The 25,798-nt window shown below is 37.9% G+C and overlaps 1 protein-coding gene across 6 annotated transcripts in view; it reads left to right on the top strand.

Moving 5' to 3' along the window:
* LOC105499896 (ovostatin-like) overlaps window positions 1-25,798 on the top strand; it is a 163,849-nt gene that overhangs the window by 79,805 nt on the left and 58,246 nt on the right. For all 6 annotated transcript variants that reach the window (XM_071072231.1, XM_071072228.1, XM_011772756.3 and 3 more), the window contains 6 exons: window positions 7,181-7,233; window positions 12,179-12,199; window positions 12,780-12,948; window positions 13,659-13,743; window positions 22,626-22,743; window positions 23,598-23,712. In XM_071072231.1, the coding sequence (XP_070928332.1) occupies window positions 7,183-7,233; window positions 12,179-12,199; window positions 12,780-12,948; window positions 13,659-13,743; window positions 22,626-22,743; window positions 23,598-23,712 (559 nt within the window). In that variant the 5' untranslated portion in view covers window positions 7,181-7,182. The remainder of the gene's footprint in view (window positions 1-7,180; window positions 7,234-12,178; window positions 12,200-12,779; window positions 12,949-13,658; window positions 13,744-22,625; window positions 22,744-23,597; window positions 23,713-25,798) is intronic.

Below are 25,798 nucleotides of genomic sequence, written 5' to 3'. Positions count from 1 at the left end.
ATGTTAGAGATTTCATTTCCATGAGTCTGGGGTGGGGAGCTTCAGAAAGTGTATTTTTAAAGAGTGCCTTATTCTTATTTTCTAATAATATCCATATTATTCTAGTAACATTCTAACCACATATTTGGGAATTTTGAATTTTAGTTTATGCAAACTTACAAGCTTATGGTTGAAATAGAAATAAAACAGCAACAAAGTATGTCATGAACATGAAATGAGATACACCTAGTGACTAGAGAATTGCCCAAGTAATAGAATGATCAACATGACATTGAATCAAGCTGAAAAGCCTCCTCTCTTCTCCTGGGTGCAGAAGGAGTTGATGAATACAGATTACAGCACTCAAAAGAAAGACATTTCTGATGAGATGAATGGTACATAAAAAAGCACTGAGGTAGAATTAATTAAAAAACCATGCCATAAAATGAGAAGTAGAAGCACTTTGGGAGGACAAGACGGGCGGATCATGAGGTCAGGAGATCGAGACCATCCTGGCTAACACGGTGAAACCCCGTCTCTACTAAAAAATACAAAAAACTAGCCGGGCGAGGTGGCGGGCGCCTGTAATCCCAGCTACTCAGGAGGCTGAGGCAGGAGAATGGCGTGAACCCGGGACGGGGAGCTTGCAGTGATCCGAGATCCGGCCACTGCACTCCAGCCTGGGCGACAGAGAGAGACTCCGTCTCAAAAAAAAAAAAAAAAAAAAAAAAAAAGAGAAGTAGATAGGCTTATTTGGAGTAAAGAAACCCAAATGTCCATCAACGATAGACTGGATTAAGAAAATGTGGCACATATACACCATGGAATACTATGCAGCCATAAAATGGGATGAGTTCATGTCCTTTGCAGGGACATGGATGAAGCTGGAAACCATCATTCTGAGCAAACTATGGCAAGGACAGAAAACCATACACCGCATGTTCTCACTCATAGGTGGGAACTGAACAATAAGAACACTTGGACACAGGAAGGGGAACATCACCCACTGGGGCCTGTCGTGCGGTTGGGGGAGGGGGGAAGGATAGCATTAGGAGATATACCTAATGTAAATGACAAGTTAATGGGTGCAGCACACCAACATGGCACATGTATACATATGTAACAAACCTGCACATTGTGCACATGTACCCTAGAACTTTTAAAAATTAAAATAACTTTACACATACAGTCAAACAGCCTGATCTCTGTCCCTAAAAAGTCAGTTATGTAGGTGGTATTAATGCACGTGTAATATTCTTTTCTATATTATTCTTTTCTATAATAATAAAAAAAGACAATAGAATAAAATGTGATATAATAAAAGAGAAAAAAAGAAAGGAAGGGGAAAAAGCTGCAGTGAATAAAACAGTTAAAGGAAAGCCCTGAATATAGAACTAAAGAGGCATTTTCATGCAGTTAAGCAACACTCATAAGGAGTCACTACAGATGTGGGGATCATGCCTCGAGGAGGCAGTCGTGGATGAACTGGGAATCAGAGTAATCAGAGCCCGCTTAGGCACCACCACACTGTGATCCCAGAACAACATAAGCAGAGGGAGGTGAAGGATGTGCGCTGGAGATGGAGGAATGTACTGCATGCATTGTGCTGTCCCCACCCTTCCACTCCTCTTCCCCTGACCCTTTGCCTCCCTCCCTCACTTCACAAAAGAGGGCATTCAGGTCGGTATTTAGGCACCAGAGAAAGACTGAAAGACTAGACAAGAAAGACAGGGCACGGCTGTACAGTTTGGGCTGGCACCAATAACGGCGGAACAAACATTAAGAGAGCATGCACACTGGGGTGGGCGATGCTTATGAGGGAGAAGAGTGTATGTGGTTGACACAAGAGGATGTCTAAGGAAGGCTTCTAGGATTCTTGCTAAGGAGAGCTGCAGAAGGCAGAGGTGGGGAAGGTGGCTGCTACTTCAAAGAGCAAAGAAGCATAAAAACTTAATTTAAAATGAATGCTTTCTTTTAAATTTCTTATCCATCCACAGTCTAGTAAAGAGTCTAATGCACAGAGGAAAGGTTATAAAATAGCAAAGAAATTGAGCCAGGAGCCTTACACAATTGAGGGATAGTTTTCAAAAAACTGATCATTATAATCTGAGATATAATGCTACAAATATTCATAATCTACTCAGGATCGTGCTTCTTTTTTGAATAAAAAATATGGTATGAGATTAACTATGACTGTATGCTAAAACCTCATTGCACATTTAGTTTGTTGTTGCTTCATATGTGACCACCACCTGCATTTTGATGTCTATATATGCATCTCCCCTCCTCCCTTTGAGATATTACAGGAGATAGAACATTAGTGCAGGCTAAAAATTTTATAGGGAACTATTGATGGCTACAGTATTGCAAATGTGGTCATTTGAAACTCTAAAGAGAGGATGCAGAAATTATCTAGATACGTTTCTGTAACTTTTTGTTCTTCAGCTTCATATATTTGCAATTAACACATTCTTTGAGTTCCTGGTTTGACCAGAAGTATTTGCCTGACTGAAAACTGAGTACTTGTTTGACTGGCTTTTCCTTCCTGTTAGCACTTCTGCCCAAATGTGCCCAAGATCAAAGAAAAAGCATACAATGAAATTTAATTCTGAGATCAGAAATAAATACAGGACAGCCAATTCGTTTGTCTGCTATCTTGTGGACAATGAGCACAGAGTAGATCTTAAGAAATTTGAATAGGTTTTACCTCGTATAACTTTAGGTTGTAAGAAGTCCCTCTCCCAAAATAATCACCAACTACTTCTTGTCTCTTGAAATTTTGTTGTAAGAGTTTCATTGCATTTGTTTAAAGCATCCATCCCTGCTACAAGATTTAGAACAGTAAGATATTTTATTTATTTAAGCATTAATACATTTTAGTCTTTTTCTTGAAAATACATACTTATGGGTAAATCTATAAAATATGCCAGGCACCTAAATAGAGAAAAAAGAATCACCAAAAATCTAAAAGGTTTTTTAAGCTCTAAAATAAAACTCTTAAACTTCAGAGAATTATAGAGAGGAAGTTACTTTAATTTACCTACTAATCCAGAGGAAGCAGTAGGATTCCCATTACCTAGGAAAAAAGAATTGTGTATTGCTTACCCTGACAGCCACTGTCATTTCTATGAAGAAAGTAGTTTTGTCCTGTTTTGAAAATTTTGTGCTATTTTGACAATAAGTGCACTAGAAATATCTGTGAATTATATAAATTTAAATTATATGGCTTTGAAAGTTTATGATGTGAAAGCAATTTTTTGTTATCTCACTCTTGTATATAATTTCACTTAATGAAAACATTTTCCCCAATTTTTTAACTGAAGGAAAATTTATAGTTTTTATAGTTTTAAAGATGGCAAGCTCAGTGCATTATCAGCTATGTATGCTATGGCTACATGAGGGCTATATTTTTATAGTAACACATGTAATCTCTTAACAAGATAACTCCTAAACAAATTAGTTTTAAATTGAGAGTTTTCAAGAATACACCTTGCACGATAAGGGTACCCTACCTGTAAAAGAAATAAGAATGAAAGTTATCTGTACATGGCTTAATCTGGTGCAGTTACCACAAATATTTTCTGGAGATTGACGTAATTCTAAAACACCTCTTAAACACCTATTGTAGCTTGTGTTAATTTTTTAAAATAGGGAAAACATATTATCACTGAAGACATTCTACATGGAAAATCCACATACAGATGCAAACACATGAGCCATGAACAGCATGTTTTCAGATTTGGGTGTGTAATTGATTTGTACTTCAACTTGTTTCTATCTCAGGGAATTTCTCTTAATTTTCTTTAATGAGCACAGGCTATTTTACATTAAACTACCATGAATTAAAATACTACCTAAACTATTTGACATTTTATGAGACATTTATTCTTAATTCCATAAAAAACTGCCCTTCAAATAAATAATAGATTATATGGTAGTAAAACATCTGGTACAATCTTCATATTTTAATATTTTAATATGATACACTGTAGCAATATAAAAGTGCAGAGTAACACAAAATTGATAAACGAGAAACTCACCAGGGAAGTTCACAGTATTTATAATGCAATATATTAACTGCTATATAGTGGCATGAACAAAATATGAAAAAGTATAGTAAACAGATAGAATAGAAAGTGACTAATTCTTCAGTTATTAAAAAATAAGTATATCAAAGAGGATATACAGGAATGCATTTAGAGTAAGAAGGGATAAGGTACTTGACTGATGTACAAAGTCTTCAGCAAAGCAGATTCTAGTTGTGTCTGGGAGAATTAAAGGAGGGCTATTCAAGCTTCCAGTGTCAGGGTAGAAGGGAAGGTAGCCCCTCTGTGTGAGAAGGAAAGGGCTATTATAGAAATAACTATGACAGAAGTAAAGTCAGTACTCATGATGAAATTACCGCAGGTAAGGGATAGTGTATAGCTTCAGGTTAGGAGGCTCGGTGGGAATGGCTGGAGAGGAGGCTGCAGTAGAAGGCCAGGTCGGAACTTCACAAAAAGTAACGTGTGACTCGCTACACATTAAGTTATGAAGACACTGGCTTTTGTGCAATGGGAGGTTTTCATCAGAGAAGATTCAAGATAAGATTTAGTCTTCAGAAAGTGGCTCTGATAACCATAGAAAGATTAGCTAAGTTATGGCCACACAAATGGCAGTGATCCAGTTAGTGACAGTTGTGAGAGTCCAAACACGAGATGATTACATCTTGAACAAAGACAGGGACAGTTTTGGAGTTAAAGAGAAATCTATTTTTTTTTTTTGAAACAGAGTCTTGCTCTGTTGCCCAGGCTGGAGTGCAGTGGGGCAAACTCAGCTCACAGCAACCTCCAACTCCCAGGTTCGAGCAATTCTCTTGCCTCAGCCTCCTGAGTAGCTGGGATTACAGATGTGTGCCACCAAGTCCGTCTAATTTTTTTTTTGTATTTTGTTAGTAGAGATGCAGTTTCACCATATTGGCCAGGCTGGTCTCGAACTTCCGACCTTGTGATCTGCCCCCCCCCAGCTTCCCAAAGTGCTGGGATTACAGGCGTGAGCCACCGCACCCAGCCAGAATTCTAGTTTTAAATGACAGAGCTAATGAAGTAGGTGAAAAGATTAAAACTAGAGGGAAAAAATGTGTTGAGATAATTAAGCAGAGACCTGAATGAAGTGAGGATGTCTACCATGGGTGGGGAAAATCATTCTGGGCAAGAGAAATAGCAGGTAATATCTTTAAGGTATGTTTTGATGTAGAGTGTAATATAAAGAGGGAATGAGAATGAGGGGATGATAAGAATGAGGGAATAAGAATGAGTCCAAAATTTCTAGCCTAAACACCTGGACAGAATTGTCATTTACTAAAATAAGGAAGTGTAGGGCAAGGGGAAAGAAATCAGGATTACATTTTTGGGCACACTAAGGGTGAGATATCTTCTAAATATTCAGGCAGATATGTCAAGCAGGAAGCAGTATTTATGAAACTTTAGGTAAGAAGAAAGGGCAGGGCCAGGCGCAGTTGCTCATGCCTGTAGTCCTAGCACTTTGGGAAGTCAAGGCAGGCAGATTACTTGAGCCCAGGAGTTCACAATAAGCCTGGGCAACATGTTGAAAACCCACCTCTACTAAAATTACAAAAAAGTTAGCCAGGTGTGGTGGGGCAAAGTAGTTCCAGCTACTTGGAAGGCTGAGGTGGGAGGATCACCTGAGCTTGGAAAGTTGAGGCTGCAGTGAGCCGAGCTTGCACCACTGCACTCCAGCCTGAGTGATGAGAGTGAGACCCTGTCTCAAAAAAGAAAAAAAGAAAGAAAAAGAAAAGAGAAAAAAGGGCTGAAGATATGAATTTGAAGAACCATCAATATAGAGACCACATTTAAACCATGAGCTATGATGGGATCAGCATTTCTCAGCCAATCTTATGAATTCTGTGATACCCAAACAGCAAGTCTTTTTTTTTTTTTTAAAGTCAGCATTTGACACCCATACTTGCACATACATATGAATAGAATTATGAAATAGGTTATCAAATAAAGATGTTAAAAATTAATGTGCGAATAAATGAATTGAAGCCAGGAGAAGGTCAATAATCTGGAAGAATGAGATTAACAAAGTTGAACTCTAAATGAACCTGAAAACACAAAGGGACAGAAAGTTTATATAGACAGATGACAACATAGCCTTGTCATCAGCAAATGACATTTTTTCCAAAATACACTGACTCTGGTATGATGGCCAATACCAATTTTGACAAGAATCTTCATTTCCCTTAAAGCCTATCAAAACTTCCCATGACATCTAAGCAGTAGAAAGGAAGACCATTAGCCAGGTGACATTCTATGACAGAACCAGAAAGTCATTAGATGACATCAACAGGAATAAATTTTCTGAAACTAGTGGCATCTCAAATAATAATTTCTCTCTTTTGAATTAAAATGCAAGAAAAAAATGTTTTGTTGGAGTTGTGAACTAGGAAGTTACTTATTTCCCTTCTCAAGCCATGTGGAAGATGAGAGGTCTCCACTATAGAGACCTAGAGGGAGACCTAGAGGGAGAGAGGCAACCTCAAAGCAAAAAAGAAATCGAGAGTTTTGCGAGAGAAATAGGGGTAGAGAGAAACATCTTCAAAAGAGAATGAAGTTTACTGACAGCATAGTAACATGAGTTTGACAAGGTCCATCAGGCTGAGAACCAACTCGGGGATAGGACACAGATGGATAAGAATGTGAGAGTACAGCTGATTGCAGGTGCTTCCACTGCGGGTTAAGGGAATAAGGGCATTGGTTGATGAGGGATATACAGAAAAAGCACACACTAAATATGCATGCATAGTATGCATACGTATGCATGTAATCTCTGTGAGGAATTGTACTAATAGTTAAGTGACCCGCCTCCTCTGGCTTTCATTTCTTTAGTGAAGTCATTAGGCAGCCTGAGCACATGTTGTGAGAATGCGTAAGAGGAGAAAGATAAAGCAGGGTTAGAAGTACAAAAGAAAGACAAAAAGTTCTTTTACTGAACCCTTTCTTGGCAGTATAACTTAATAAGCTCAACCTGATAACCCAGGGATCCGATATGTCTTACATAAGATGTGCGTGTAACTCCTCATCACAGGCAGTAGTAACTTAGTGCTTTTCGATTCACCTAAGTTAATCAATGTAGGAAGAAAGCTGTGATGACACAAAGGTAAATACTTTCATTACATCACCTTTCTTTCTTTCTTCAGTGATGTTTCGAGTTGTGTCTCTGGATGATCATTTGAAATCAGTTGATGAAATGGTAAGCTATAGCTAGAAAGAGGTAGGTATTTGTGCATGGTTTTGCTTCTTAAAATTAATCCATGAAAATGAGGCAGACCAGTCTAAGTTACTGGTTTTACATTCTTATTAGCCTATGTATTCCTCCCTTACCATCAAACTTTTTCCTTTTTTCTTCTTCCTCACTCTCTCTGGTCAACACAATTAAACATATTTCCTAATTACAGATAAAAGTCTGTAATTTACTGAATGCTGACCACTTATAAAGCACTGTGCTAGGTAAGCCGAGACCCAAAGATACAGAAGATACTCTTTCTGTTCCCAGAATGATTACATTAGAACAGAGGTTGTTGGAGAAGAACATAAATGAAGCAACATGCATGACTATATTCCTGACATCTGGAAGAATAGGATATGGCAGATAGTAGGCTCTTAATATTATACCATTATTAAATTATGTATTGAGTGAATGAGTAATGTTATATAGAATGAATATTTTATTTATTTATGTATTTTAGAGATGGAGTCTTGCTCTGTTGCCCAGACTGGAGTGCTGTGGTGCGATTATAACTCACCAGCCTTAACTTCTGGGCTCAAGCGATCCTCCTGCCCCAGTCCCCCAAGTGGCTTGGACTACTGGCAGCAGCATCATGCCCAGTTAATTTTTTTTTTTTTTTTGTGGAGACAGGGTTTTGCTATGTTGCCCAGGCTGTTCTCAAACTCCTGACCTCAAGCAATCTTCTTGCCTTGGCCTCCTAAAGCGCTGGCATTACAGGCATGAGCCAGTGAGCCGAGTCACAATAATACTTTATAATGACTGAATGAGTGAATTACATGACCAGTGAATTTAGCATTACGGCTGCTTTGTATTTGGAGTTACCAGGAGAGGTTTTATCTCAGGCCAACTTCTCCAGAATGAGATTCTGAGAGAGGGAAAAATGGACAACTGAATTATTAAGAAAGTGCTGCCAGGAGAAACCAATAAGAGAGTGGAGAGAAGCAGGGCAGGGGAGGGAGGAAACCAAGCATGGGTGCAATTGATTTTGAGCAAAGTCTTCAGCCTGACTGGCAGGAAGCTCTGGAGTGTAAATTACACTTCAGAATTCATTCCACTTTAGGAACCAAAGCTGGGCTTTTGTACTCCAGCATCAGGCAGTTATTGGCTCTGGGCACCCCCACAACATAGGAGTAAACCCCTAAGAACTTACCACCAGGCCCCAAAACAGGCCTCTCAAAAAGTTCACAGGTGAAAGCTGTTAGAAGTAAAACACAATGGAGCTGGGGGTAGTTGGAAAGAACCAGAAAAAGGGATTGAAGGGGGAAGCATTGGCCATGCCTGATACAGATGTCACAGGGTAGGTGAAATCAAGACACTCCTTAGGGAACAGAGATGACCAAATGTATAAATTAGGCCTAGAAGATACTGTAGGCAGAGAAAAAATGGTAGTGAAGGCATGTGGGTAGAGAATCAAGAGGATTTAGGGAATAGTCATAACCCAGCTTTGCTGAAACTTATAACAAATATAGAAAGTCATGTTGAAGGGCCGGGCGCGGTGGCTCGTGCCTGTAAGCCCAGCACTTTGGGAGGCCGAGGCGGGCAGATCATGAAGTCAGGAGATCGAGACCATCCTGGCTAACACGGCAAAACCCTGTCTCTACTAAACACACAAAAAACTAGCCGGGCGTGGTGGCAGGCGCCTGTAGTCCCAGCTACTCGGGAGGCTGAGGCAGGAGAATGGCGTGAATCCAGGAGGCAGAGCTTGCAGTGAGCCGAGATCGGGCCACTGCTCTCCAGCCTGGGCGACAGAGTGAGACTCCGTCTCAAAAAAAAAAAAAAAAAAAAAGGTCATGTTGAAAAACAATTTGGAAAGTAGGCTTGGTGCTATGTTGTGTAGGCACCTGAATTACAGTTGGTCATAGAGGAGCAGTTTGTGTGTAGAGCAGAGAAATAGCTTGACTGAGGATGTGTTCCAGGATCCCTTCCAATTTTTCCAGATACTGCTCTTTATTTACACAGGGATAGTAAAGGGGGAAGTGTTGCTACCCATTAGGGAAAGTGACGCTGCCTCATTTTCCCTAATGGGAAATTCAGAGAAGTTATTTCATAGACACTGATGTACAGTTAAGGAACTAAATACAGAGCAGGAACATGGTGATGGTAGTCTAAGACAGTATTTCAGTAGGCAACTACAACCCTGCTAGAGACAATCTGAGAACAAAGGTGATTAATAGTGAAAACAGTCAAAAGACAACGAATCGTAACCTGGAAAAGACTGAAGTCTTTACAACAGGATACTTGATAAATTTCATTTCATGTAGTTTAGAAACCTGTTAGAACTAAGCATTCTTTTGTGGTCTCTTAGGTCAATCTCTCAACTGAACGCAGTTACGAAAAAGCTTCTTAAGCTTACAGAAAGAAGCAGTACAGATGGTTTCTCTGTTACTGCCTTTTCCTCCGTCCAAATTGTACTTCATCCTTAACATATTTAAGACGTCATCACTTTTAATCCACCTCCTTTCCCCATCTTCTATAGTTATGCTACATTCACTAGATTGTTGCTTAATTTTAATTTCCAGAGCAGGAATCTAATTTTTAGTGCCCCAAATACCTTGTATTAATCTAAATCCAAAATCACTTCTATAAGATAGCGTGTGCTTCCTGTTCTCCTTGGCTCATGGTTGAAGCTTCTATTTCTAAGAATGCCACTCCTCTATTTAACCAAAGCAGTGAGAATTTCTACTGCAATCCTTTGACAATCATCCTCGATTGGAAGCACCATGGGGAAGTAAAGGGCTCCTTGAAAATCAAAGCAGCTGCAACAGTATCGTAATTCCCTTGTTAGTTCTCACCCCTCATTGTTGACTTATTATTATCAATTAGGCCAAATATGATTATCCAACTCTCTGCTTGATAATAACTACATTTGCATAAGAACAACAGGATTAATGGACTGTTCCTTCAAATATGGGTCATAGATAAGAAGACATTTGTACCAAATGTTTATGGCATGGAGTTTCCATGGCACAGCGAATTGCATGTGTTTATGTATAGAGATGGAAATTGATGTAGCAGTTCCAAAAATGATGGCAGCTAAGAGATCATGTGGTTTTATCTTTCCAAGCCAGTGTTTCTAATTGCTGGATATTATCCGATTCAGTATTCCATTTAAATAAATAGATTCAATGCATGGCTGGCCTATGAGATTTGGGCATTCATAATAAATTGGACTACATAATCAAAATATAGTAATGATGCAACTTGGGTCATTATCAAATGAGCCAAGATATACAGCATATACCTAGTTTCTTCTGCCCAAATCTTACATCAGTCTTTTCTTTCATTTTCTGCAATTTCATTACTGATGGTGACTTTCTTTTCCTTTAGGTCAGTGTTTTGTAGAATATTCAAACATATTTTTTTCCAGAAAGTTTCATTTACATCAAGAAGTTTCAGATCTTTCTTGAAACATATCTTAAGACCTGGAACTACTTGTCTTCTAAATAGAGGCCCTCTTTTTAGGGAGGTAGTATGAACCAGAAGGGGACATGAAGGAGTTGTTGTATTGGTTCTTGACTGGTTTATACAAGATTTAGTGCAGATGGTCCTTAGTGACTAGAGCAGAATCAGCCTCATTTTAATAATTGTTTTTGGAAAAAAATCAAGCAGCTTAGAACAATGAAAATGTGGTTTTATTAGGTTCTTGCTCACTGGTTTTTTGAAATAGACCAAGATCAGTTAAAAAAAAAACTAATTAAAAAAGACAAATTAAGTAATAAAAACTCAATTTGTTGAACACAGTTGAAGCCATCTGCATTGGAAACATTGCAAATAGCAAACAAAACGGGACAGTACTCTACGTTCATTTCTCATTATTAGAATCTCATCCAAATGGTTAACGTCTTCCCATGGCACCTTTGGGTAATATATTCTTCATTTTCTTCCTATGAGGAAATCTCATGAGAAGCTCTACCTCTCTTAATGCTTGAGTTAATGATGCAGCAGTATTTCTTCAATACCATCTCAATATTTCATCGAGATTCAATTCCATGAATTTAGAATAACAAGTGAGGCCCTTAATCCAACTGTTCTATTTCTCAGTTACAAGAATTCTGGACAAGGTTTATGAATCCTATTCCTGTCTCCAGACACATTATGTTTTATTAGTGAATGAAAGCTGCAATTAGTGGGAAGGAGCACTTGGCAACTTGGGGAGTGGGCAAAAGACCCTACGTACTCATTTTAAAAATTTTCATCAGCCTGTTCACATGAGGGCTTCTGGCCTGGGAGTCTTTAATTTCAACTTCTTAGTTTTAAGGTCCTGAGAGAAAACACTAAGAGATGAAAGTCAAACTGTTGACTATAGGTTTAGAGGGGGCAAGAGTAGCAAACATGGAGAGAACTGAGAGGAGATACAAAGAGGTGGAAGGAGAAGGATGAAGGAGAGGAGACTCTGCAAGGGAAACTTGGGCAAATGTCTACATTTATTTACTTGTCTGATAAGGAAATGGTGGAGTATAGGAATGGTCAGGAATCTAAGACAAAAAAAATTAGTGCTAGATACAGAAATAAAAATTGAAGCATTTCAAAAAGAGGCAACCAGCAGTGTAAAACATTGCAACTGTCAGAGTGAAGACTGACCACGAATTTGTCGATAAGGAAGTTATTATTCATGTAAGAGGGCATTTTTATTATGTTGGAAAGACCCAAGGGCAGGGTTGCTTACTGAGACTGCAGGGTGTGTGTTGTGAAAGAGAGAGAAGTAAATGAAAATTCTTGAAAACTAGGCAGATGAGTCTCAGTATAATCAACAGATATTCAAACTTTCAGTCAGAAATCAATATTTGTTTGGGTTGTCCTAAATGTGCTTGTTTCTTTGCTTAATAATAGATTTATAATTAACCTCTTCACGCATCTAGAAAAAAACCTTTGAGTTCATATAATAACATTATTTTTATTTTTATTTCAGTATCCAGTGATCACCCTTCAGGTAAGATAACTACTAGTTGAAGAATTGTTTTCTCATTTTTTGAACGTGTCTCCAAACCTCAAAATCAAAAGGCAGCTCACAGGGAAGACTGTCTATTTAAATGGTCACAAAATTATTAATTTCATGTAGACAGCCTCAAGAGGACAGAAATAGGTTTCCACCCCCACCACAATGTGATTCATATTAGCATGCACCCATTAATATAGATAATAATGATATAGACAATGGGCAACTATGACTGTATTTAATTTAATGCTTAGTTGTTGAATATATATAAATTTATACTTAATGTTTAATGCACTGGGGATAAAATATGGCCCGCCTTTAAGAAATTGACACAGAGATTGACACAGAAAATAAAAGTAAGAAAATCACAGCTAGCTCTAAAATATACTAAGTGTTATAATATACACCTATGTGACCCCAGATAGGAGAGTAACCAAGTCTCCTTGGGGAATGTAAGGACACACTCATGTTTTGAATCTTAAGTAGGTTAGAAACCTAAGTAGGAAGCACCTTGCTGAAACTTTATAATGAATAAAAACATCCAGCATGCAAAAATCTACTTTCTTATTCTTAGGATCCAGAAGGCAACCGAATACAACAGTGGGTGAATGAGGAGTCTGTGGGAGGAATTCTACAACTTTCCTTCCAGTTAATCTCAGAGCCCATCCTCGGATGGTATAGAATCACCGTGGAGATGCTCAATGAGAAGAAAACGTATCACTCCTTCTCTGTGGAAGAATATGGTAAATAAATAGCAATGAAAATATTACCTATTAATAAAAAATTACAAAATCTTTTCAATTTTGCAAGGGCAGGATTATTAAATAACAAATTCTCAAGTGAGTATCTCTTCCTTTCCTCTTTCCTTGTCCTCTGTTACTATTTTAGGGTTCTCCATCTACTTTGATTTTTATCTCCTAGTTCAGCCCATAATCTTCCTGCAATTCTCTGTTGACCTAGGTTATCTATTCTATCTTCCTTTTGTAGTATCTGGATTCTATTTTATATGATAGTTTCTGGGATGTAAAGCACTTCTTATGAAAAGAATGGAATTGACATTAGTCATACGTTAGCCATTAGTCCCTTCATAATTTCTCCTAAAATCTTCATAAAATTTTTATTGTAGTATCATTATTACTTTTTTAAAGATGAAGACATTGAGAAACACTTTCCCAAGTTCAACACCTGAAAAGTGATGAATTTAGAATTCAAAATATGCATTTTTCTATCCAATTCCAAAATCCAGTCTTATGCACTTCAGTGTCCTCCTCACACTGTTTATTAACGGCAAACATAAGCAAAGGTCGATGGTTTGTAAAGGAGAAACAATTGTTTTGTATGAATGTATTTATGTTAATATGTATTTATGTTAATAATAGTTCTGTTAATAATATATAATATATACATTATAATATAATATATACTTTTTTTTTTTTTTTTTTTTTACTGGCAGTGTTACCCAAATTTCAAATGACTGTGGATGCACCAGAAAATATCTTAGTAGTGGACTCTGAATTCAAAGTGAATGTCTGTGCCTTGTAAGTTGAAACTGTACATAATAGGATAATGCATTCACAGAAAGATATTAGAATGGGATAGATGGCTAAAAGGAAGTAAAATATAAATGTGTGAAGGTAAGGGAAAAACACGGTATGAAATTATTTTGCTGATTTTTATGAATTCTTCCATGCATCTATAATTATTTTAATGCATGTTATGATATGTGGTTTTATGTAACTGTTTAAGACAACTGACTACTATCTTTTTTACATCATAACATATTATTTTGCACCAGCCAATACAGTAGCCACTGACCATATGTGGTTACTTAAGTTTTAATTAAAATTAAATATGCAGTTGTGCTAGCCACATTTCAAGCTGTCACATGTGACTAGTGGCCACTGAATTGGAGAGCATACACATAAAACATAGAACATTCCATCTCCCAGAAATTTCCACTGGACAATAACTTCTGTTTATGATGATTTCTCAATTCAATCTTTATGTATTACATGATTATAAAAGAAAACTGAAACTCACGACGTATCATGGAGAAAACTGCTATAAGAGTTACAAGTGGCTTTAGGGTAATGGCAGGGCACAGTATAGAGGATACTAAGGGCAGACAGGGACTTAGGGGCAAATGTTGAGGATTAATGTGTGGCAGGAGTAGCAGTGAAGCAGGTCAGGTTAAGTTAAGCAACATTCACAGAGTTTATATAACCAGCAAAGACAGCCAGGGTGCAAACATAAAACTTTGTCTCCTCAGACCTGATGTGAGGATTCATTCTTTCCCTGACTCATGTGTACTACTTTTCCTTTTAATTTTGCATAATTAAAAATGAAAAGTGACCTGGTAATTTCTAGTTATTAGGAGAGCTTCATTGCAGTAATCTAAAATTCCATGCCAAACTTTAAGGTGAAAGCTTTACCTGTTCTCCTTCCTGTGTCTACTTTAGGCTGGAAGTCTGTAAGAGTCAAGAAACATAGCTACCTTTTTGTTGTCACTACCTTGTGCTTCACCTCCAGAGTTGGAGTGGGAGAATACAGAAAAGGCAGAGACTGAAATGTCTCATTGTAGTTGGATCGTAGAGGCAGGGAATTGCCAGCATTGCTGGAAAATCCCCTGAGTAACAGAAATCCCCAAAGCCCAAATATTTAGGGACTTCCCTATCACAGTGGCTGTGTGTTGGCTCCTGTGTCATTTTTACTGGAGAAGTATTGCATAATTGAAATAAAGCACTCTAGGACAAGCCAGCTGGGAATCCCAAAACATAAGCATGAATTACTAAATGGTTGAAGAGTCTAAAGACTTGAAATCAAGGTATTAAACAAATAAAACAAAATAGCAATATATACCTGAGAAAACTGTTGAACATCAATCTGAAAAAAATTTAGAAATAAGTAAAATTTATATACTCAGATACGAGTCAATAGTGTAACTTTAAAAATAATTAAAGACCTTGGAATTAAGCATATTATTAATTTAAAAATATAAGTGTAGAAAGGCTAACTAGAAGGATGGATGATGCTGAAGAGAGAATTAATAATTTGGAAGATGAAATTGAGAAATTGTCATAAAATGCAGCCCAGAGGAATCTACTGTCATTCCTTACAAGCAATTTTGTTCTTTGCTCTTTCTACCTATTTAAATTTTTTAACAATGAACAAATATTTGTGTACTTCCATGTAATTAAAAATAAATATAATTGGAGCCCACTGTGGAGCTGCAAAGCTGCTGTAGCCAAACTACCTCTCTAGATTCCTCCTCTCTGGGCACAGCATCTCTGAAAGAAAGGAAGCAGCCTCAGTCAGGGGCTTATAGATAAAACTCCCATGTACCTGGGGGAAGAAGCAGCTGCGGGAGCAGCTTCAGCAGACTTAAATGTTCCTGCCTGCTGGCTCTGAAGAGAGCAGCGGATCTCCCAGCACAGTGCTCAAGTTCTGCTAAGGGACAGACTCCTCAAGTGCATCAGGGACCCATGCCTCCTGACAGGAAGACACCTCCCAGCAGGGGTCGACAGACACCTCATACAGGAGAACTCCGGCTGGCATCTGGTGGGTGCCCCTCTGGGACAAAGCTTCCAGAGAAAGGAGCAGGCAGCAATTTTTGCTGTTCTGCAGCCTCTGCTGGTGATACCCAGGCAAACAGGGTCTGGAGTGGATCCCCAGCAAACTCCAGCAGACCTGCAGAAGAGGGGCCTGACTGTAAGAAGGAAAACCAACAAACAGAAAGCAATAACATCAGCATCAACGTCAACAAAAAGGACAACCACACAAAAATTCCATCTAACGGTCACCAACAGCAAAGACCAAAGGTAGATAAATCCACAAAGATAGCCAGGAGTGGTGGCTCATGTCTGTAATCCCAGCACTTTGGAAGACGGAGGCAGGTGGATAACCTGAGGTCGGGAGTTTGAGACCAGCCTGACAAACATGGAGAAACCCTGTTACTACTAAAAATACAAAATTATCTGGGTGTGGTGGCACACACATGTAATCCCAGCTACTCGGGAAGCTGAGACAGGAGAATTGCTTGAATCTGGGAGGCGGAGGTTGCAGTGAGCCGAGATTGCCATTGTACTCCAGCCTGGGCAACAAGAGCAAAACTGTGTGAAAGAAGAAAGAGAGAGAGAGAGAGAGGGAGGGAAGGAAGGAAGGAAATCCATGAAAATGAGGAAAAACCAGCACAAAAAGGCTGAAAATTCCATAAAGCAGAATGCCTCGTCTAAAGAGGAGAGGGGAAAAAGCAAGATTTTCTTATTTTTTGGACATCTCTCCAAACCTCAAAATCAAAAGGCAGCTCACATGGAAGACTGTCTATTTAAATTGTCACAGAATTATTAATTTCATGTAGACAGCTTCAAGAGGACAGAAACTCCTTGTAACAGGCCCCTCTTCTGCAGGTCTGCTGGAGTTTGCTGGGGGTCCACTCCAAACCCTGTTTGCCTAGGTATCACAACTCCTCGCCAGCAAGGGAACAAAACTGGACGGAGAATGAGTTTGATGAACTGACAGAAGTAGGCTTCGGAAGGTGGGTAATAACAAACTCCTCCGAGCTAAAGGAGCATGTTCTAACCCAATGCAGGGAAGATAAGAACCTTGATAAAAGGTTAGAAGAATTGCTAACTAGAATAACCAGTTTAGAAAACAGAAATGACCTATTGGAGCTGAAAAACACAGCATGAAAACTTCATGAAGCATACACAAGTATCAATAGCCAAATTGATCAAATGGAAGAAAGGATATCAGAGATTGAAGATCAACTTAATGAAATAAAGCTTGAAGACAAGATTAGAGAAAAAAGAATGAAAAGGAATGAGCAAAGCCTCCAAGAAATATGGGACTATGTGAAAAGACCAAACCTACGTTTGATTGGTGTACCTGAAAGTGATGGGGAGAGTGGAACCAAGTTGGAAAACAGACTTCAGGATATTATCCAGGAGAACTTCCCCAACATAGCAGGACAGGCCAACATTCAAATTTAGGAAACGCAGAGAACACCACACAGATACTCCTTGAGAAGAGCAACTCCAAGACACATAATCGTCAGATTCACCAAGGTTGAAATGAAGGAAAAAATGTTAAGGGCAGCCAGAGAGAAAGGTCCGGTTAACCCCAAAGGGAAGCTCATCAAACTAACAGTGGATCTCTCTGCAGAAACCCTGCAAGCCAGAAGAGAGTGGGGGCCAATATTCAACATTCTTAAAGGAAAGAATTTTTAACCCAGAAATTCATATCCAGCCAAACTGAGCTTCATAAGTGAAGGAGAAATAAAATCCTTTACAGACAAGCAAATGCTGAGGGATTTTGTTACCACCAGGCTTGCCTTACAAGAGCTCCTGAAAGAAGCACTAAACATAGAAAGGAACAACCGGTACCAGCCACTGCAAAAACAAACCAAAATGTAAAGACCATCAACACTATGAAGAAACTGCATCAACTAATGGGCAAATAACCAGCTGGCATCAATCATAATGACAGGATCAAATTCACACATAACAATATTAACCTTTAATGTAAATGGACTAAGTGCCCCCAATTAAAAGACACACTGGCAAATTGGATGACGAGTCAAGACCCATCGGAGTGCTGTATTCAGGTGACCTATCTCAGGTGCAAAGACACCCATAGTCTCAAAATAAAGGGAAGGAGGAAGATTTACCAAGCAAATGGAAAGAAAAAAAAAGCAGGGTTTGCAATCCTAGTCTCTGATAAAACAGACTTTAAACCAACAAAGATCAAAAAAGACAAAGAAGGGCATTATATAATGGTAACGAGATCAATGCAACAAGAAGAGCCAACTATCCTGAATATATATGCACCCAATACAGGAGCATCCAGATTCATAAAGCAAGTTCTTAAAGACCTACAAAGAGACTTAGACTCCCACACAATAATAGCAGGAGACTTTAACACCCCACTGTCAATATTAGACAGATTAACGAGACAGAAAATTAACAAGGATATTCAGGACTTGAAATCAGCTCTGGACCAAGTGAACCTAATAGACATCTACAGAACTCTCCAGCCCAAATCAACAGAATATACATTCTCGTCAGCACCACATCACACTTATTCTAAAATTGGCCACATGATTGGAAGTAAAGCATTCCTCAGCAAATGCAAAAGAATGGAAATCATGACAAACAGTCTATCAGACCACAGTGCAATCAAATTGGAGCTCAGGATTAAGAATCTCACTCAAAACCACACAGCTGCATGGAAACTGAACAACCTGCTCCTGAATGACTACTGGGTACCCAACGAAATTAAGACAGAAATAAAGAAGTTCTTTGAAACCACTGAGAACAAAGACACAACGTACCAGAATCTCTGGAACACAGCTAAATGAGTGTTTAGAGGGAAATTTATTGCACTAAATTCCCACAGGCAAAAGTGGGAAAGATCTAAAATCAACACCCTAACATACAATTAAAAGAACTAGAGAAGCAAGAGCAAACACATTCAAAGGCTAGCAGACGACAAGAAATAACTAAGATCAGAGCAGAACTGAAGGAGATAGAGATATGAAAAACCCTTCAAAAAATCAATGAATCCAGGAGCTGGTTTTTTGAAAAAATCAACAAAATAGACTGCTAGCATGACTAATAAAGAAGAAAAGAGAGAAGAATCAAATAGATGCAATAAAAAATGATAAAGGGGATATCACCACTCCTCCCACAGAAATACAAACTACCATCAGAGAATACTATAAGCACCTCTATGCAAATAAACTAGAAAATCTAGAAGAAATGGATAAATTCTTGGATACATACACCCTCTCAAGACTAAACCAGGAAGAAGTTGAATCCCTGAATAGACCAATAACAAGTTCTGAATTTGAGGCAGTAATTAATAGCCTACCAACCAAAAAAATTCGGGACCAGACAGATTCACAGCTGAATTCTATGAGAGGTTCAAAGAAGAGCTGGTACCATTCCTTCTGAAACTATTCCAAACAATAGAAAAAGAGGGACTCCTCCTTAACTCATTTTATGAGGCCAGCATCATCCCGATACCGAAAACTGGCAGAGACACACACCCAAAAAGAAAATCTCAGGCCAATATCCCTGATGAACATCGATGCAAAAATCCTCAATAAAATACTGGCAAACAGAATCCAGCAGCACATCAAAAAGCTTATCCACCATGATCAAGTCAACTTCATCCCTGGGAGTCAAGGCTGGTTCAACATATGCAAATCAATAAACGCAATCCATCACATAAACAGAACCAATGACAAAAACCACATGATTTATCTCAATAGATGCAAAAAAGGCCTTTGATAAAATTCAACACTCCTTCATGCTAAAAACTCTCTATATACTAGGTATTGATGGAACATATCTCAAAATAATAAGAGCTATTTCTGACAAACCCACAGCCAAAATCACACTGAATGGGCAAAAGCTAAAAGCATTCCTTTTAAAAACTGGCACAAGACAAGGATGCCCTCTTTTGCCACTTCTATTCAACATAGTATTGGAAGCTCTGGCCAGGGCGATCAGGCAAGAGAAAGAAAGCGTATTCATATAAGAAGGGAGGAAGTCAAATTGTCTCTGTTTGCAGAAGATATGACTGTATATTTAGAAAACCCCATCATCTCAACCCAAAAACTCCTTAAGCTGATAAGCAACTTCAGCAAAGTCTCAGGATACAAAATCAATGTGCAAAAATCACAAGCATTCCTATACACCAATAATAGACAAATAGAGAGCCAAATCATGAGCAAACTACCATTCACAATTTCTACAAAAAGAATAAAATACTTAGGAATACAACTTACAAGGGATGCAAAGGACCTCTTCAAGGAGAACTACAAACCACTGCTGAAGGAAATAAGAGAGGACACAAACAAATGGAAAGACATTCCATGCTGATGGATAGGAAGAATCAACATTGTGAAAGTGGCCATACTGCACAAAGTAACTTATAGATACAATGCTATTCCCATCAAACTAACATTGACTTTCTTCACAGAATTAGAAAAAAACTACTTTAAATTTTATATGGAACCAAAAAAGAGTCATATGGTCAAGACAATCCTAAGCAAAACAAACAAACAAACAAACAAAAAACCAAAGTTGGAGGGTCAGGCATGGCGGCTTGCACCTTTAATCCCAGTACTTTGGGAGGCTGAGGTGGGTGGATCACCTGATGTCAAGAATTTGAGATTATCCTGGCCAACATGGGGAAACCCTGTCTCTACTAAAAATACAAAAATTAGCCTGGCATGGTGGCATGTGCCTGTAGTCCCAGCTACTTGGGAGGCTGAGGCAGGAGAATTGTTTAAACCTGGGAGGTGGAGTTTGCAGTGAGCTGAAACTGCACCACTGCACTCCAGCCTGGCAACAGAGTGAGACTCTGTCAAAAAAAAAAAAAAAAAAACGAATAAAAACAAAGCTAGAGGCCTCACGCATCATGCTTCCTGACTTCAAACTACACTACAAGACTACAGTAACCAAAACAGCATGGTACTGGTACCAGAACAGATATGTAGACCAACGGAACAGAGCAGTGGCCTTAGAAATAACACCACACATCTGCAACAATTTGATCTTTGACAAACCTGATGAAAACAAGCAATGGAGAAAGGATTCTCTATTTAATAAATGGTGTTGGGAAAACTGGCTAGCCACATGCAGAAAACTGAAACTGGACCCCTTCCTTACATCTTATACAAAAATTAACTCAAGATGGATTAAAGACTTAAATGTAAGACCTAAAACCATAAAAACCCTGGAACAAAACCTAGGCAATACCATTCAGGACATAGGCATGTGCAAAGACTTTATGACTAAAACATCAAAAGCAATTGCAACAAAAGCCAAAATTGACAAATGGGATCTAATTAAACTAAAGAACTTCTGTACAGCAAAAGAAACTATCATCAGAGTGAACAGGCAACCTACAGAATGGGAGAAAAATTTTGCAATCTATCCATCTGACAAAAGGCTAATATCCAGAATCTATAAGGAACTTAAACAAATTTACAAGAAAAAGCAAATAACCACATCAAAAAGTGGGCAAAGGACATGAGCAGACACTTAAAAGAAGACATTTATATGGCCAACAAACATATGAGAAAAAGCTCATCATCACTGGTCATTAGAGAAATCCAAATCAAAACCACAATGAGATACCATCTCATGTCAGTTAAAATGGTGATCATTAAAAAGTCAGGAAACAACAGATGCTGGAGAGGATGTGGAGAAATAGGAGTGCTTTGTGTAAAAGCATTGGTGGGAGTGTAAATTAGTTCAACCACTGTGGAAGACAGTGTGGCCATTCCTCAAGAATCTAGAACCAGAAATACCATTTGACCCAGCATTACTGGGTATACACCCAAAGGATTATAAATCATTCTAATATAAGGACACCTGCACACGTACATTTATTGCAGCACTATTCACAATAGCAAAGACTTGGAACCAACCCAAATGCCCATCAATGCTAGACTGGATAAAGAAAATGTGGCACATATACACCATGGAATACTATGCAGCCATAAAAAAGAATGATTTCATGTGCTTTGCAGGGACATGGATGAAACTGGAAACCATCATTCTCTGCAAACTATCACAGAAAACCAAACACCACATGTTCTCACTCATAAGTGGGAGTTGAACACTGAGAACATATAGGCACAGGGAGGGGAACATCACACACTGGGGCCTGTCAGAGGTTGAGGGACAAGGGGAGGGACAGCATTAAGAGAAATACCTAATGTAGATGACGGGTTGATGGGTGCAGCAAACCACCATGGCACGTGTATACCTATGTAACAAACCTGCACATTCTGCACATGTATCCCAGCACTTAAAGCATAATTTAAAAAAAAATAAAAATAAACAGTTTTCTTCTTCCTTTCCAAAACAAAACAAAAAAAAGAAGGAAATGACCCCAAAATCTCATGTCTTAAAATGACATTTATAAAAAATAAACAAATATAATTTACATTTTAAAAGTAAAAAACCATAAAAATATGCTCATTATAGCAGTTTAAAAACAAAAAACTAAAAAGCAAAATGTTATTTTTATTTTATTTTTTGTTTTTTAATACTCCATTGCTCAGTATGTAAAAAATACTATTTTTAATTAAATAATGACTGATGTATTTTTCCCTTTACTATTAGTTTTTTTGTTTACATTGTATTTTAGTGACTTAGATATATGACTTCTACATGTCTATTTCAACCTTTTTATTTAAAATACATCTTTGCCTAAAGCATTCAACTCAATTTTAGTCAGTACCATTGTTTTAGATTTCCTCTAGAAAATAAAATTTATGGTAACTAGCTATTTAAATGTTGTTACAGTGCTGGTTTCAGCTACTAAATAAAAGTTTCAAAACCTTATACAGATTTAAAATGACCTTGACCTCTATAATTGTATTGTTGCTATATTATTCCATTAGATATACCTATGGTGAGCCTGTGGACGGGAAGGTCCAACTTAGTGTGTGCAGAGAATCTACTGCTTATCATTCATGTGGTCGTCCTATCAGTTCACTCTGTAAAAATTTTACCATTCAGGTAAGAGGTATATCTGCAAAATTATAAATAAGTTTGCATTAACCTTTTATCCTCACCTTCCATTTACCTTCCTTTCTTCTTGTTTCCCTTTTTACAGTTAAAAATACATACTTCTATTCTATATTTCTATTCCTAATTGTAAATTTTATATTCCTCTTATGTCATGCTAATTTTCATTTTCTATTGACTGACAAAAAGCAAATTATAGTATCAGAAACTGAGTAGTAAATTTCAATTCTTAATTAAAAATGGATTTGGTTTCATATCAAAATCTACACCTTATCAATTTTCTGGGAACATATGTCCTGTCTTTGTTTTTTACTTTGTGGATTTAGTCAAGGAGATATGATGATGTTTCTGTGTATTCGAGAGTGTTAGATGTATAATTATTTTCCTCTCAATCTATCCTCACTGGAAATAAGTGTATATAGGAGCTCCAGATGGGAACCCTATCAGTCAGGGTTCTTAACCACTAAAGAGAAGAATCAACTTTTCCAAACTGACAAAGGAGGAATTTCCTAAAAGATCTATCATGTGTGAATACATGTGACTAGTGATGGATGTGTTTATTATCTTGTATATTGACAAAATAATGTCACCATGAAGAGATTTTTAAAACACAATATTGTAAGAGTTAATATTTATTAAAAATTCAAAGGTAGTTATAGGTAAATCCATAAATACATGAACTGAAAATATAATTATAGAAGTACAATGGATTATTTTATAAAATTGAAACTTGGGTAATACAATATTCTTGAAGTTGCTTCAGTGAGGTTACACATTTTCCCTATTATAGCTATTTCTTACAGTCTTCTTTTAAAATTTAACTTTTCTTTTATTGTTCTTTTCAGCTAGGGAAAGATGGCTGTGTCTCCAAGTTTATTAACACAGAAGCTTTTGAGTTAAATCGGGAAGGATACTGGAGTTTCCTTGAAGTGCATGCTCTTGTTACAGAAGATGGAACAGGTAATGCTCTCTAAGAAATCAGATCCCAATGGATATCACTGTCTCATTCGAATTGTTACCTGGTTGCCAACTACACAATGTTAATATAGTCATTTTTTCCCCGAGGGCTTTTCACTGGGTTCATATGATTTGAATTCTGAATGTTTCATATATCAACCAAACTTTTTACACACCTGTTGATGGATGGTCAAGTATTAAGTTCAAATAAGAGTACAATGGAAGTAAGAATGCCGGTTTATGGATTTAGTTTTTGGTTTTGGTTTTAGATATAAAGTATTAGGATTTAGATATAAAGTATTAGGTTTTAGATATAGAGTATTTGGTTTTAGATATAAGCATATCCCTTTTCCTTAATGATTCCACCGATAAATATAATTGGGACATGTAGTTGTTGATGATAAAATTTGTTTGGTGAGCAGAGAATTCAAACACGGGAAGTAAAATAGTATGGGGAGAATATTTTACTAAGCCTCTGAAAATAAATCCAGTGAAATATCTTTATCTCATAACCAGGAAAATCTTCCTTCCTTCCCTTCCTTCCTTCCTTCCTTCCTTCCTTCCCTCCTTCCCTTCCTTCCTTCCTTCCTTCCTTCCTTCCTTCCTTCCTTCCTTCCTTCCTTCCTTCCTTCCTCCCTCCCTCCCTCCCTCCCTCCCTCCCTCCCTCCCTCCCTCTCTCTCTCTGTCTTTCTTTCTCTTTCTTTCTCTCTTTCTTTCTTTCCTTCAAGATGGAGTTTCACTCTTGTTGCCCAGTTTGGAGTGCACTGCCACAATCTCAGCTCACTGCAACCTCTGTCTACCAGGTTCAAGCAATTCTTCCGCCTCAGCCTCCTGAGTAGCTGGGATTACAGGTGCCCACTACCACCACCGACTAATTTTTTGTATTTTTAGTAAAGATGGGATTTCATCATGTTGGCCAGGCTAGTCTCAAACTCCTGACCTCAGGTGATCCACCCACCTCTGCCTCCCAAAGTGCAGGGATTACAGGCATGAACAAATGGGCCAGGTCAAAAATATTTCTAATGACTAATTTGTGTCTCCTGGACCTAATAACCCTTCCCCCTTAAGCACAGAATGCTAAGTGTTATTCCTTGAAATACTTTTCTCTGTGCTGACCACTTTCTTTCTGTTAATATAGTCTTTTTAAACTTATGCATATATAACTGATATTTCAGCAAAATTTCTGTTCATGAAGTATTAAATTGCTAATGTACTTATATCAGTATTCAAAGTTTTAGAGGTTTCTGTCACATTCAGAGGAAATTCAAGTATTAAACAAATGTTTAATTGATAATTAAATATATTTGTCATACTGAACTAAATAAATAATAAAATAATAGCCAGGCACAGTGACTCACACCCATAACCCCAGCACTTGGAGAGGCTGAGGCAGGAGAATTGTTTGAGCCTAGGAGTTTGAGACCATCCTAGGCAACACGGTGAGACCCCGTCTCTACAAAACATACAAAATTAGCTGGGTGTTGTGTCATGTAGCTATAGTCCCAGCTACTCAGGGGCTGAGGTGGGAGGATCACTTGAGCCCAGGAGGTTGGGGCTGTAGTGAGCCATGATTGCACCACTACACTCCAGCCTGGGCAACAGAAAGTGAAAGAAAATAAAGAAAAAGAAAGAAAAGAAAGAAAGAAAGGGAGAAAGGAAGGAGAGAAGGAAGGAAGGAAGGAAGGAAGGAAGGAAGGAAGGAAGGAAGGAAGGAAGGAAGGAAGGGAGGGAGGGAGGGAGGGAGGGAGGGAGGGAGGGAAGAGAGAGAGAGAAAAAGAAAAGGAGGAAGGGAGAAAGGGCTTACTAAATGATAACATATGTCTATATTTTTATGAGAATTATGTGGCCATTAAAATATAAGTTTTTATAAGATTTTTGCCAAAACCTTATAACATAATGATAAAAACATGTAAAACCACATATACATTTGCACATATTGAGTGTATGTGTACATGTACACATATACACACACATAATCTCAAACATATTAATATAAATGGTAAATATAAAGGTAAATTGAGCTTGTAGGAAAAAGCCTAAAATGTTAATTTTGGTTGTCTTGGGGATATCTGATGTTTAGTAATTTGTA

The sequence above is a fragment of the Macaca nemestrina genome, chromosome 10, assembly GCF_043159975.1.
Source record: "Macaca nemestrina isolate mMacNem1 chromosome 10, mMacNem.hap1, whole genome shotgun sequence".
Taxonomy (NCBI): Eukaryota; Metazoa; Chordata; class Mammalia; order Primates; family Cercopithecidae; genus Macaca; species Macaca nemestrina.
Note: the sequence above shows the minus strand (reverse complement) of the source record. Positions and strands in the feature narration are given on the sequence as shown.